Source organism: Caenorhabditis remanei, chromosome X, assembly GCF_010183535.1.
Source record: "Caenorhabditis remanei strain PX506 chromosome X, whole genome shotgun sequence".
Taxonomy (NCBI): Eukaryota; Metazoa; Nematoda; class Chromadorea; order Rhabditida; family Rhabditidae; genus Caenorhabditis; species Caenorhabditis remanei.
The window spans coordinates 2279847-2295473 of record NC_071333.1 but is presented as its reverse complement, the minus strand read 5'-3'; the positions used below and the strand labels follow the sequence as shown (position 1 = coordinate 2295473).

Here is a 15627-nt window from a genome sequence, read left to right as displayed (position 1 = left end):
TCATACCATCTACTCTTTATTTTTAGAACTTTATGTATTTTTACCAATAAATTTGAAAAAATTCATTTCGGGTGTCCTTTTTCTAAAATTTGAACGGTTGGAACCGGGCACTCTTCTCTCCAAAGTCGTTTGAGCTTCTAGACCCACCTCCGTGTGACACTGCAGTTGCGACCTGCACGCGCGCAATTCTAGTCGCTGTTTTGTTAGTCATGCTTTCAAAATAATGAATTTTGGCACACCTAGGCTCTGACGGAGATACGTTAGTGATTTATTAACAGAATAATAATACTATATTTATTCTAATTTATGTAACTCTTCCCCTCTCAAAAACCATCAGATGAAGAAAAATTAGAAGAATGAAAAAAACACACATCAACAATTGGAAATAAATGAAATATCATGAAAATGAAATTAATCGAATAAGTATGCCATAAGTGTTTTTGAATGAATTGAAACAACCGTTTAGACATGAGCGCTTTGAGATTTATTCATTTATTTATTCAATTCAATTATTGAACACGATCACAAGTATTACGCAAAAAAGATTCCGTGGTCAAATTTCAAAGTGTTGGAAAAAAAAGAGAAAAAAGAAAAGGCTGGAATATTCTATGGTTTTGGCATAATCGTCATTGGAATACAATTGAAAAATAGCATGACGAAACTTGATTGATGAAATATTATAAAAAGATAGAATATTCCGAAGAGAGGAACAAAGTCAGTAGACGTCGGCATTCACTGAAAAATTAATTATCTCTTCAGATTTTACCATTTTTTAAAGACAATAATCTAGAGAGAAATTCAATTGCTCGCCGAAACTTCTTTCAACTCACCTCATAGAACTCATAGAAGCAGAAACAAAGAATCCAGTAACAGCGACCAACGTGATAATAGAAGTGGGAATAACCAAACCCATTCATCATTTGGAAAAAAGTTGTTCATAAGATTTTCAGAAGTTAGACAAACAAAATATAGAAGGTGGGGAATATTTGATAATCTATATGACTTTGCAATGGTATGGCAGAAAATATGTAGTAGTTGCATTCCTCCTGCACAGCATTGCGAGGCGTAGGGATCGCGGAAATGCGCTCCGTCGCACAACGGTTGGCACCGTGCCAAAAAGACTTCGCTGAGTGACAAGGATTTTTACGTTCATTTGTCGTACCTTTAATATCAACCGCGACGCGTACGCAACGCGACCCCGAAAATTCGAATCCGTTGCGTTCCTTACACCTCGTACTGCTGTGTTCCTATACTAACTGACCCGGTGTACCCTGTGACCCGACACTTCACGGGTTTGTATAGCTGTGTCTCACTTGCTTATGTTCTAGTGTCATTTTTGGATTTTGTAATGATTAATCTAGCGTGAAATTTCAACACTAACCATTAGTTACTCCGCATATTTCATCAAATACTCCAATACTAGTCGATGCTTCATTTTTCCATCCTTTCAGACATTCTTTGACTAGTGGATGTCAAAAAAACTGTAATTTTGGTGAAATTCGGCGGAATTGTTGATAAAAAAACGCGAGAAAAAAGGGGAAAATGTAAAACGACGCCGACGGAGAGAAAAAAAAACAAAAAAAAACGAATTGAAAATGCTGAAAATCGGAAGAAAAAACCGAAAATCACGTTAAAATAATGCAAATTGATAAGAAAAATTTCCTACTCAGAAATTATATCAAAAAAATTTTAGAAGAAACAGCAAAAAATTAGAGAAAAACGAAGAAAAAATGAAGTCGGAAGAAGAAAAAATTATGAAAAATAGTTTTGCTAAATAAAGCGCTAGCGGAATAACGGAGTGTCGTTGCAAAAATACTTTTTGTTCAATTTTTTGATTAAAAATGTCAAAAATAGATAAAAAATTTCACATTACAAAGTTTCGAAACAATTTTAAATATGGAAAAAATTTGAAAAATTCAGATCTCACCGCACTGATTTGTAATTTTGTCGGAAATCAAGTTCAAGTCTATAGTTTGTAAATAACTTCAGAAAACAACTTTCGATTCGGTCGCTCGACGCTAACCAAAGAGAATGAACAAAAATGAAATTTTTAACTGCAGGAAGATGCGTTTTTTGGGTTTTCTGAAAAAAAGAGAGGCAATTGAAAAGAAAATTGATGATGGTAAAACTCATACTTGTCAAATGACCGGCCGGGCCTAAAAGCTTCAGGCCGGAAAAGGTCATTGAAACCAAAAAAAACAAAAACCAAAGACCCTTCTAACACAAATTATTGATTGTTTCGAAATAATTCCTTCCTGTTGAGTCATTGTGTTCCCTTCGATTTCACAATCTGTTTAACCGCTCGGCCCCCTTTTCATGAATGTCGACTGCCAACATCCCGACTGCCCTTCTCCACAGGCATCTCTTTCGTCCGAGTAGACGAAAACAGTGATACGGCAGAGAACAACCGTCCGAATAAATATGGAAAGAGTGTGTGTATTGGAGAGAGTGCTAGAGAAGCAGAGTAGTGGCTTCCTTCCACTACCGCTTTCTTTTCTCTCCAATTCATTCGTTACGATGACGCTCTTCTGGTTGAGCAGTCTACTTTTTTATTGATTTTTATTGAAGTCTAATTATTTCCTATAATTTTGCTTGTATGGTGGTGTCGTGGGCAGAATAAGGTGAGTAGCTTGATATTTCATAACATACAACGTAACATCACGATAATCAATAAGTGGCATAGCGTTTTGAGTGCATTGAATTTGTGATATTTTATTATAAAAGTTTTACAAAGTTGTGAATTGGGTGCGGCCCGGCCCGGATTTAAGAAAAAGTATCTTTTTATTCCAATTTCTTGATGCAAAACTAGCTTTTGGTTGAATTCTGAACTGTTGTCAAAAATACCACAATTTTAGAAAAACATTCAAAAAAAATCAAAATTTCGTTCGAAATTTAGTCCAAAATATTTTTCGAACTTCAACCCCGGGTAAAGAAAAATGTCGATTTTGGCCATGCCCGGCTCATGACAATTTTGGTTTATACGTGCAAATAATCAGCGTTGTTCGAAATAAGACTTTTAGAATGGACACTTCCTTGTAAGTAGGTATCAACAGATTAATTTCTGTCTTAAATGTCTCATTTTAGTACAAAAAAGATCAATTTGAGCAGTATACCTAATCATCCCTCAGATTTCCCCACTTTCCTCATTTCCAGCTAGCGATCTCACTCAAACGACGAAACGGATGCTCAAGGTTTGTGTCGATGGGACGTCATTTGAAGACATGAGGGAATTCGTCTAGCAAGCTCAAGGGAATCTTGTGAATATGTGTAAGATTTTAGAGAAGCGTTTGAAAATATTGACGGTTTGTTCTAAAGTACATATTTTAGTGGTCATCAAGCAGCGAACGGATGAAGAGGCACGCAGCCTTGTCAACACTGCAGTCAGCAACAAAATGATTGTGGAAGACGAGAAAACGACAAACTGCGGGAGAAAAATACAGGTTTATTCCCTTCTTCATATTTTATTTTACACGAATTACACATTTTCCAGATCTTCTCAAAAAATGTGAAGTCCTCGAAATGGAAAAAAAGCAAAAGCCGTCAAACAACTTCATGAGATGTTTCTGGAACACATGCTCAGGAGAATGGAGGATGAACCAGCTTCCATGAAAAGAAAGTGGGTGACTACTTTTGTGTAAAGGTATTGGAAACTGACTGCTCAAAGTGAAGCAAAATAGTTGGAATAGATATTGAATTGTACTCAAATATACAAATAAGAGAATTTTCTCACTAAAACTGTAAAATATTATTTCAGATTGCGGAGCATTTCTGCACAACATCTCCCCATAATTTTATGATTTATTTTATTTTAATTCTGAATAAAATTTAAAATGTTAAATTTCAAGTGTCTTTTATTTTAATTTGTACGGTTGGCACTGTGTGTTCTTCGGAACTAAAATTTTCAGAAAGGAACTCGGACGCGCGTGCAAAATTTGAAGAATGGGAGAACGTCCAAAATGAGAAAAGTGTCTCGTTTCTCAGCGTCTCACCATCTCGCTGACTATAAATTATATTTTTTAAAGACGCATATCTTAACAGTGGTAAGCGTTATAGAAATATTGTCAATTACAAAAATATTCTACAAAAAATTTAGCACATTTTTGTAGTTGACCACTTTTTCATAGCTCCGCTCATTTTCAAGATACGAGCGTTCGAAATTTGGGAAATGGGAAAACGTACGAAAAGAGAAAAGTGTCTCCTTTCTCAGCGTCTCACCATCTCGCTGACTATAAATTATATTTTTTAAAGACGCATATCTTAACAGTGGTAAGCGTTATAAAAATATTGTCAATTACAAAAATATTCTACAAAAAAGTTAGCACATTTTTGTAGTTGATCACTTTTTGAGAGCTCCGCTCATTTTCAAGATACGCGCGTTCGAAATTTGGGAAATGGGAAAACGTACGGAAAGAGAAAAGTGTCTCGTTTCTCTGCGTCTCTTTTTCTTGCTGTCTCTTAATCACTATCTTTCGTTTTTTTTCTGATAATTTTTCATATTTTTTTGAAGTATATACCTTAAAAACCTTTAAAACCATTAAAATCCAATCATAATTATTTTTTTCAGTAACAAAATTCAAAGAATTCCTGATGACTCATTGTGTTGCCTTCTATTTCACAATCCCCTCTTCCCCTTCGGCCCCCTTTTCATGAATGTCGACTCTAATAACACAGCCGGCAATCTCCACGGGTCTCTTACTCCACCGCATAAAATAGAGTAGTCAGACGGGAAAAAACACGCGTCCGAATAAAACCAGAAAAAAAGTGTGTGTATTAGAAAGAGCGTTAGAGAAGCAGAGAAAGCTGTTTCCTTTTCGACCGCATGTTTTCCTCTCCACTTCATTCTTTACGATGACGCTCTTCTGGTTGAGCAGTCTACAATTTTATTGATTTTTATTGATTTCTAATTATTTTCTATTATTTTGCTTTTATGTTGGTATTGGTGTCTGAATAAAGTGAGTGGCTTGATATTTCAAAGGATATAACGTAACATCACGACAATCAATAAGAAGAATAGCGTTTTGAGTGTACAAAAGTAGTGATATTTAATTTAAAAAATTGAACTTTAAATTTTGTTCATTTCTGCTATGACAGTCTATGAAAAAAGTTTCCAAGATTTCGGGTTCTTTTAGGGCAGAAATTGAGAATTCGAAATTGCTTTTATTAACATTTTTCAAATTTTATCGAGATGGTTTATTCCAAACTTGTCGAATTTGTTAATGCCTAACTAGTGTTTAATTGAATTCGGAAGTATGATCAAAAGTTTTTAGACATTTTTGGAAAAAAATTCAAAAAAGTTTTAAAATTTTGTTCAAAATTAAAAAAAAGAACTTCAAGCCCTGGGTTGAAATCAATTTTAGACCCGGCCCATGCCAGATTTGGTTCATACGTGCAAAAATCAACAGTGTTGTTCAAAATAAGACTTTTTGTACGGGCACCAGCTAGCAAGTTACATATCGGTACAGAAAAGATATCATATTTTGGTTTTTTTTTGTGTTGAAAACCTTGAAAATTTAAAATAGCTTCAAACGAATTAAAAAAAAGAATTTGAAAACGCTTTATCTAATAATACAGATCATTCACGTTGTCTAGTCCACCCCCAACAATATTTTACAGGAAAAAGAAGGTGCCGAAATGAAGATGTGACGTTGTACGCCTTTTGAAAGCCTTGCCAACAGAACTAATGGGTTACTGCTTGGCTGAGCTCATAATAGAACAGAGTTATTTGATAGAGGATGAAGAAAAAGAAGAACTGGTAAAGAAGCAGAAGAAAGTCAAGCGATCTCACCCAATTTCGGATGGTATGGAACCGGTAAAGCAGAAGAATCTCAATTTGGAAGATCAACGTTAGTTGATTAGAATATGTACTTTTCTTAATACAATTTTGTTCCAGAAGCTGTGGATTGAAGATCCTGAATTGGCAGCGGGTCGTGCTAGAACCCCTCGACCATGACGGTAACTTTTTCAGTTAGAGGGCATAGACTATAACTTTTTTTGATTTACAGAAACTAATGAAGAAGAAGATTCAGACTCACCTCACTCAAGTTGAATAAGAAGACGAAGAAGAATTGGTGGATCCAGGAGTTGATCATGAAGGTAAGAGAAGTTGGAGAGATGAAGTAAATCCTTTTTTTTTTAGAAATTGTTCCGTATTTGAGTGATGAGAGCATGGAGCCAGAGGAAGAGTCAGCGTCAACTTGCTTGTCTGTCACAACACCAATTTTCTCGGATTCTCGAGTTCAAGAAAAAATGATGGAAGCAGCAGATGTTAGAAATTTTTTTGTTATAATCACAACTTTGTTAAAATAATTTTTTAAAGCGAATGAATGGTTTTTTAAAATATAAAATATCATTTTTGAATTCAGCTCAACAATACGATTCAAATTACTTGGTTTCATGCAATTTGGGTCTCACTACCAAAACTACAGTACCCTGTGGAGCCGCTAGCTGCCAGCCGCTTAGAAGGGGAATAAGAGAGCAGCGAGAAAAAAAAAAGGATTTACTTCATCTCTCCAACTTCTCTTACCTTCATGATCAACTCCTGGATCCACCAATTCTTCTTCGTCTTCTTATTCAACTTGAGTGAGGTGAGTCTGAATCTTCTTCTTCATTAGTTTCTGTAAATCAAAAAAAGTTATAGTCTATGCCCTCTAACTGAAAAAGTTACCGTCATGGTCGAGGGGTTCTAGCACGACCCGCTGCCAATTCAGGATCTTCAATCCACAGCTTCTGGAACAAAATTGTATTAAGAAAAGTACATATTCTAATCAACTAACGTTGATCTTCCAAATTGAGATTCTTCTGCTTTACCGGTTCCATACCATCCGAAATTGGGTGAGATCGCTTGACTTTCTTCTGCTTCTTTACCAGTTCTTCTTTTTCTTCATCCTCTATCAAATAACTCTGTTCTATTATGAGCTCAGCCAAGCAGTAACCCATTAGTTCTGTTGGCAAGGCTTTCAAAAGGCGTACAACGTCACATCTTCATTTCGGCACCTTCTTTTTCCTGTAAAATATTGTTGGGGGTGGACTAGACAACGTGAATGATCTGTATTATTAGATAAAGCGTTTTCAAATTCTTTTTTTTAATTCGTTTGAAGCTATTTTAAATTTTCAAGGTTTTCAACACAAAAAAAACCAAAATATGATATCTTTTCTGTACCGATATGTAACTTGCTAGCTGGTGCCCGTCCAAAGAGTCTTATTTTGAACAACACTGTTGATTTTTGCACGTATGAACCAAATCTGGCATGGGCCGGGTCTAAAATTGATTTCAACCCAGGGCTTGAAGTTCTTTTTTTTAATTTTGAACAAAATTTTAAAACTTTTTTGAATTTTTTTCCAAAAATGTCTAAAAACTTTTGATCATACTTCCGAATTCAATTAAACACTAGTTAGGCATTAACAAATTCGACAAGTTTGGAATAAACCATCTCGATAAAATTTGAAAAATGTTAATAAAAGCAATTTCGAATTCTCAATTTCTGCCCTAAAAGAACCCGAAATCTTGGAAACTTTTTTCATAGACTGTCATAGCAGAAATGAACAAAATTTAAAGTTCAATTTTTTAAATTAAATATCACTACTTTTGTACACTCAAAACGCTATTCTTCTTATTGATTGTCGTGATGTTACGTTATATCCTTTGAAATATCAAGCCACTCACTTTATTCAGACACCAATACCAACATAAAAGCAAAATAATAGAAAATAATTAGAAATCAATAAAAATCAATAAAATTGTAGACTGCTCAACCAGAAGAGCGTCATCGTAACGAATGAAGTGGAGAGGAAAACATGCGGTCGAAAAGGAAACAGCTTTCTCTGCTTCTCTAACGCTCTTTCTAATACACACACTTTTTTTCTGGTTTTATTCGGACGCGTGTTTTTTCCCGTCTGACTACTCTATTTTATGCGGTGGAGTAAGAGACCCGTGGAGATTGCCGGCTGTGTTATTAGAGTCGACATTCATGAAAAGGGGGCCGAAGGGGAAGAGGGGATTGTGAAATAGAAGGCAACACAATGAGTCATCAGGAATTCTTTGAATTTTGTTACTGAAAAAAATAATTATGATTGGATTTTAATGGTTTTAAAGGTTTTTAAGGTATATACTTCAAAAAAATATGAAAAATTATCAGAAAAAAAACGAAAGATAGTGATTAAGAGACAGCAAGAAAAAGAGACGCAGAGAAACGAGACACTTTTCTCTTTTCGTACGTTTTCCCATTTCCCAAATTTCGAACGCTCGTATCTTGAAAATGAGCGGAGCTATGAAAAAGTGGTCAACTACAAAAATGTGCTAAATTTTTTGTAGAATATTTTTGTAATTGACAATATTTCTATAACGCTTACCACTGTTAAGATATGCGTCTTTAAAAAATATAATTTATAGTCAGCGAGATGGTGAGACGCTGAGAAACGAGACACTTTTCTCATTTTGGACGTTCTCCCATTCTTCAAATTTTGCACGCGCGTCCGAGTTCCTTTCTGAAAATTTTAGTTCCGAAGAACACACAGTGCCAACCGTACAAATTAAAATAAAAGACACTTGAAATTTAACATTTTAAATTTTATTCAGAATTAAAATAAAATAAATCATAAAATTATGGGGAGATGTTGTGCAGAAATGCTCCGCAATCTGAAATAATATTTTACAGTTTTAGTGAGAAAATTCTCTTATTTGTATATTTGAGTACAATTCAATATCTATTCCAACTATTTTGCTTCACTTTGAGCAGTCAGTTTCCAATACCTTTACACAAAAGTAGTCACCCACTTTCTTTTCATGGAAGCTGGTTCATCCTCCATTCTCCTGAGCATGTGTTCCAGAAACATCTCATGACGTTGTTTGACGGCTTTTGCTTTTTTCCATTTCGAGGACTTCACATTTTTTGAGAAGATCTGGAAAATGTGTAATTCGTGTAAAATAAAATATGAAGAAGGGAATAAACCTGTATTTTTCTCCCGCAGTTTGTCGTTTTCTCGTCTTCCACAATCATTTTGTTGCTGACTGCAGTGTTGACAAGGCTGCGTGCCTCTTCATCCGTTTGCTGTTTGAAGACCACTAAAATATGTACTTTAGAACAAACCGTCAATATTTTCAAACGCTTCTCTAAAATCTTACGCATATTCACAAAATTCCCTTAAGCTTGCTAGACGAATTCCCTCATGTCTTCGAATGATGTCCCATCGACACAAATCTTGAGCATCCATTTCGTCGTTTGAGTGAGATGGCTAGCTGGAAATGAGGAAAGTGGGGAAATCTGAGGGATGATTAGGTATACAGCTCAAATCGATCTTTTTTGTACTAAAATAAGCCATTTAATACAGAAATTAATCTGTTGATACCTACGTACAAGGAAGTGTCCATTCTAAAAGTCTTATTTCGAACAACGCTGCCGATTATTTGCACGTATAAACCAAAATTGTCATGAGCCGGGCATGGCCAAAATCGACATTTTTCTTTACCCGGGGTTGAAGTTCGAAAAATATTTTGGACTAAATTTCGAACGAAATTTTGATTTTTTTTTGAATGTTTTTCTAAAATTGTGGTATTTTTGACAACAGTTTAGAATTCAATCAAAAGCTAGTTTTGCATCAAGAAATTGGAATAAAATATACTTTTTCTTAAATCCGGGCCGGGCCGGGCCGGACCCAATTCCCAACTTTGTAAAACTTTTATAATAAAATATCACTATTTTCAATGCACTCAAAAACGCTATGCCACTTATTGATTATCGTGATGTTACGTTGTATGTTATGAAATATCAAGCTACTCACCTTATTCTGCCCACGACACCACCATACAAGCAAAATTATAGGAAATAATTAGACTTCAATAAAAATCAATAAAAAAGTAGACTGCTCAACCAGAAGAGCGTCATCGTAACGAATGAATTGGAGAGAAAAGAAAGCGGTAGTGGAAGGAAGCCACTACTCTGCTTCTCTAGCACTCTCTCCAATACACACACTCTTTCCATATTTATTCGGACGGTTGTTCTCTGCCGTATCACTGTTTTCGTCTACTCGGACGAAAGAGATGCCTGTGGAGAAGGGCAGTCGGGATGTTGGCAGTCGACATTCATGAAAAGGGGGCCGAGCGGTTAAACAGATTGTGAAATCGAAGGGAACACAATGACTCAACAGGAAGGAATTATTTCGAAACAATCAATAATTTGTGTTAGAAGGGTCTTTGGTTTTTGTTTTTTTTGGTTTCAATGACCTTTTCCGGCCTGAAGCTTTTAGGCCCGGCCGGTCATTTGACAAGTATGAGTTTTACCATCATCAATTTTCTTTTCAATTGCCTCTCTTTTTTTCAGAAAACCCAAAAAACTCATCTTCCTGCAGTTAAAAATTTCATTTTTGTTCATTCTCTTTGGTTAGCGTCGAGCGACCGAATCGAAAGTTGTTTTCTGAAGTTATTTACAAACTATAGACTTGAACTTGATTTCCGACAAAATTACAAATCAGTGCGGTGAGATCTGAATTTTTCAAATTTTTTCCATATTTAAAATTGTTTCGAAACTTTGTAATGTGAAATTTTTTATCTATTTTTGACATTTTTAATCAAAAAATTGAACAAAAAGTATTTTTGCAACGACACTCCGTTATTCCGCTAGCGCTTTATTTAGCAAAACTATTTTTCATAATTTTTTCTTCTTCCGACTTCATTTTTTCTTCGTTTTTCTCTAATTTTTTGCTGTTTCTTCTAAAAATTTTTTGATATAATTTCTGAGTAGGAAATTTTTCTTATCAATTTGCATTATTTTAACGTGATTTTCGGTTTTTTCTTCCGATTTTCAGCATTTTCAATTCGTTTTTTTTGTTTTTTTTCTCTCCGTCGGCGTCGTTTTACATTTTCCCCTTTTTTCTCGCGTTTTTTTATCAACAATTCCGCCGAATTTCACCAAAATTACAGTTTTTTTGACATCCACTAGTCAAAGAATGTCTGAAAGGATGGAAAAATGAAGCATCGACTAGTATTGGAGTATTTGATGAAATATGCGGAGTAACTAATGGTTAGTGTTGAAATTTCACGCTAGATTAATCATTACAAAATCCAAAAATGACACTAGAACATAAGCAAGTGAGACACAGCTATACAAACCCGTGAAGTGTCGGGTCACAGGGTACACCGGGTCAGTTAGTATAGGAACACAGCAGTACGAGGTGTAAGGAACGCAACGGATTCGAATTTTCGGGGTCGCGTTGCGTACGCGTCGCGGTTGATATTAAAGGTACGACAAATGAACGTAAAAATCCTTGTCACTCAGCGAAGTCTTTTTGGCACGGTGCCAACCGTTGTGCGACGGAGCGCATTTCCGCGATCCCTACGCCTCGCAATGCTGTGCAGGAGGAATGCAACTACTACATATTTTCTGCCATACCATTGCAAAGTCATATAGATTATCAAATATTCCCCACCTTCTATATTTTGTTTGTCTAACTTCTGAAAATCTTATGAACAACTTTTTTCCAAATGATGAATGGGTTTGGTTATTCCCACTTCTATTATCACGTTGGTCGCTGTTACTGGATTCTTTGTTTCTGCTTCTATGAGTTCTATGAGGTGAGTTGAAAGAAGTTTCGGCGAGCAATTGAATTTCTCTCTAGATTATTGTCTTTAAAAAATGGTAAAATCTGAAGAGATAATTAATTTTTCAGTGAATGCCGACGTCTACTGACTTTGTTCCTCTCTTCGGAATATTCTATCTTTTTATAATATTTCATCAATCAAGTTTCGTCATGCTATTTTTCAATTGTATTCCAATGACGATTATGCCAAAACCATAGAATATTCCAGCCTTTTCTTTTTTCTCTTTTTTTTCCAACACTTTGAAATTTGACCACGGAATCTTTTTTGCGTAATACTTGTGATCGTGTTCAATAATTGAATTGAATAAATAAATGAATAAATCTCAAAGCGCTCATGTCTAAACGGTTGTTTCAATTCATTCAAAAACACTTATGGCATACTTATTCGATTAATTTCATTTTCATGATATTTCATTTATTTCCAATTGTTGATGTGTGTTTTTTTCATTCTTCTAATTTTTCTTCATCTGATGGTTTTTGAGAGGGGAAGAGTTACATAAATTAGAATAAATATAGTATTATTATTCTGTTAATAAATCACTAACGTATCTCCGTCAGAGCCTAGGTGTGCCAAAATTCATTATTTTGAAAGCATGACTAACAAAACAGCGACTAGAATTGCGCGCGTGCAGGTCGCAACTGCAGTGTCACACGGAGGTGGGTCTAGAAGCTCAAACGACTTTGGAGAGAAGAGTGCCCGGTTCCAACCGTTCAAATTTTAGAAAAAGGACACCCGAAATGAATTTTTTCAAATTTATTGGTAAAAATACATAAAGTTCTAAAAATAAAGAGTAGATGGTATGAATATGCAAGTTTCCCTCGTCTCGCTCCCGTATGATGCAATCACGATTCAGATCACTAAATATCCCATCAAGCACTTTCACTGAGAAGAGGAATGGCTCCCACTCTACAGGATTTGAGGAGATCCTCGCCGACAAGTTCCTCTATTTTTTTGAATACTTCCTTTGTGTAAGCACTCAGGTAACTCTTCACAGCTCGATATAATTCCATTCCTCCGAGCTTCCGATCGTGTAGGCTGATGGAAGTGCATTAACGGTAGACCGATCTGAAAAATGGGAATGATGACGATAAGGTACAATTCGGTGTCCACAAGGAAAGGATATGGAACGTGACTTGAAAAAAATTGTTTTTGTTTTCTAGTGCTCATAAGTGTTTCTACACAAGTGGAGACTTACTGGCTTGTGATAAAACAAAACTTACTTTATCTTTTTTGTTCTTTCTCGGTCATCATATTCGGGCTGACGCTCTGCATTCAAATGGTGGATTTTTGATCCGCAGACGCAAGTATCTCCGATTCTGAAACTAATATAGTTTGTTGATAGACAGTAAACTTGAGATTGCACAATTTTTTTTCTAGAATGCACCGTATAAGCGAGATACCGTGTAAACTTCAAATGCATCAAACAGATCAAAAGCAGTTCTTCACAATCGTCCTATTTTGTGCTGAAATAAGACATAAAGCGAAAAATTACTGTGTCTCTGTGTAACTAGCTAGCTAGGAAGTACCCCTATTAAAAAGTCGTCAACTACAAAAATGAAGATCTGCTTCTGATCCGTGCGATCCATACAACATTTACCATCTAGTTCGATGAGTCACGATGACACACTCTCAATTTTAGATACTTTCAACAGAAAAAGCAAAACATGATATCTTTCGATATGCAACTTGCTAGCTGGTGCCGGTACAAAAAGTCTTATTTTGAACAACATTTCTAATGTTTTGCACGTATAAACGAAATTAGTGATGGGGAAAAAGGGCATGGCCGAAATTGAATTTTTAGCCGGGGTTCAAAAAAAAAACGAAATTTTGAACGAAATTTCGAAACTTTTGGAATTTTTTCCAAAAATGTCGTAATATTTGATTAAACTTCCGAATTCAATCAAAAGTTAGAAATGGATTAAAAATTTTGGTATAAAAAATCTTGATAAATTTTCGAAAAATGAAAATAAAAGCGCATTCGAGTTCTCAGTTTTGAATGAAACCCGAAATCTCGGAAACTTATTTCCACAGACTCCCATAGCAGAAGTAAACAAAATTTTGTTATCAATGTTCACTTTTTTCATGAAATATTCCTAATTTTATGCAGTCAAACGGTATTCCACTTATTGATTTTCGTGGTGTTACGTTTTATAAAATATCAAGCTGCTCACCTTATTCAGACCACAAAACCAGCGTACAAGCGAAATAATAGAAAATAATTAGAATTTAATAAAAATCAAGAGACCCGTGGAGAAGTTGTCGACAGTCGACAATCATAAAAGGGGCCAAATCGTTAAGCATTTTGTGGAATAAAAGAAAGAAACACAATGATACTCTCACTTTCCAAATTTTAAACGTGCGTATCTTAAAAGTAGGCGGAGCTAAGAAAATGTGGTCAACTACAAAAATGTGCGAATGTTTTTGTAGTATATTTTTGTAGTTGACAACATTTTCATAACTCCACCCATTTTTGAGATATGAGTCTTTAAATTGGTAGTTTGCAGGCAGTTTCGGCCTGGATTCCGAAAAAACACGCTTTTCACAGCCTTTTCCGGCCCGGCAAGGCCCGGCTTCAAAAAATGGGCAAATTTTTTCAATTTTGTTTTGACATTTTTAAAATTTTTCATAGCAAATGAAATATTTTTGATGGAAACCAATGTAGTGATACCTGAGATTTTTCGAAAATTTTTCCATATTTTGAAATTTTTCGAAATCTTGTTTTTTGAAAGTTTTTTTAACGTTTGTGATATTTCAATATCTTTTTTAATATTCAATCTCGATAATCGAAAAATTGAAAAAAAAAATTTTTAATTTTGAAACGACACTCCGTTATTCCGCCAGCGCTTTGTTTAGCAAAAATTTTTTTCTTTGTTTTTTTTTGTGGAATCGTTTTTTTTTTCATTTCTCGCGAATTTTTTGCTTTTTTTTTATTTTTCCAGTATTATTTGGAAGTAAAAAATTTTATCTAACCATTTTGCATCAGTTTAAAGTGAATTTTGACTTTTAATTCACAGTTTATGTATTTTCGATTGGTTTTTCCGTTTTCCGCCTTCTATTTTCTCCGCTGGTGCTCTGTTCACATTTTTTTTTCTCGCAGTTTAGTTTCACCGAATATCATTTTTTTTAATTTTCAGAAAATGTAAGTCACTTCTCTGTGAAAATCGCATGTTGCAAAGAATTCTCGACAGAAAAATGCAGGTGAGTCGAAAATCATATTATTTTAGAAATAATTGCACTTCTTTCAAATTTTCAGGCAACTCATCGACTGATAATCGATTATTTGTTAGAAACAACAATCATTGGGCCCAGCAATCCGGACATTACCACTGGTTTGATCTTGTAAGAGGTAAACGGGAAATATAAGATAAAACTGATTCAAAATAGATAAAAGTAGCTGGTAAAACAAAAAGCATAACAAAGTTCAAAGCTTTTTCAAAACAAATTTGCAAAAAATTGCGTGGAGACGAGAGACGGAGAGTTTTTTCTTGCGCTGGTACAAACTTCCACAGTTTTGATATATTCTCGCTAATTTTCCATTTCTTTTTGATAAATTGTTATTGATAAATAGCATAAGGAAATTAAAAACGGCGAACATTTTTGTCGGCGAGAGATGATCGACTAATAGCATGAATTTGACAATTTAACACAAGTAGTCGGGTTGGGAAAGTGAGATGCGCTAGATAAATATACATAGTTAGAGTAATTGGGCTTAAAAGCTACCAGTGTTTTAGGCTATGAACTGCATTAAGAGGAGATATAGACGATGCGTGTGAGGAAAAGTAACAGTGTTAGGCTGGAGTGTTTTGAACTCACGTAGTTTGGAAATTTTTTTTGAATTGGCGAGCTTGTACGTCACCGAATATTTATTATAATAGCATTGTACAATAGCAGAACATGCCATCAGTTTCTTGTTAGAGAATTGGCATTACGCAAAGAAGAAACGCGTCACTTTATTATTTTCTGTCATTATTCAATTTGTTTCGTTTTATTTTTTAGTTTTGTTTGTTTTTCAAATTTCCCTGCACCTGTATTCG

At 34.9% G+C, this 15627-nt stretch overlaps 2 protein-coding genes across 2 annotated transcripts; one reads left to right on the top strand and one right to left on the bottom strand.

Annotated features, from left to right (window-relative positions):
• Positions 1 to 5680: 5680 nt before the first annotated feature.
• On the top strand, positions 5681 to 6470 carry GCK72_022461 (uncharacterized protein; the record flags this gene model as incomplete). The annotated part of the gene is made up of 3 exons (XM_053734839.1): positions 5681 to 5843; positions 6137 to 6264; positions 6363 to 6470. 3 exons carry the CDS (start codon positions 5681 to 5683, stop codon positions 6468 to 6470), a joined length of 399 nt encoding a protein of 132 aa, XP_053578405.1.
• A 2281-nt stretch (positions 6471 to 8751) lies between these two features.
• Positions 8752 to 9210, bottom strand: GCK72_022460 (uncharacterized protein; the record flags this gene model as incomplete). Its single annotated transcript, XM_053734838.1, has 3 exons — positions 8752 to 8898; positions 8949 to 9061; positions 9156 to 9210. 3 exons carry the CDS (start codon positions 9208 to 9210, stop codon positions 8752 to 8754), a joined length of 315 nt encoding a protein of 104 aa, XP_053578404.1.
• Positions 9211 to 15627: the final 6417 nt, after the last annotated feature.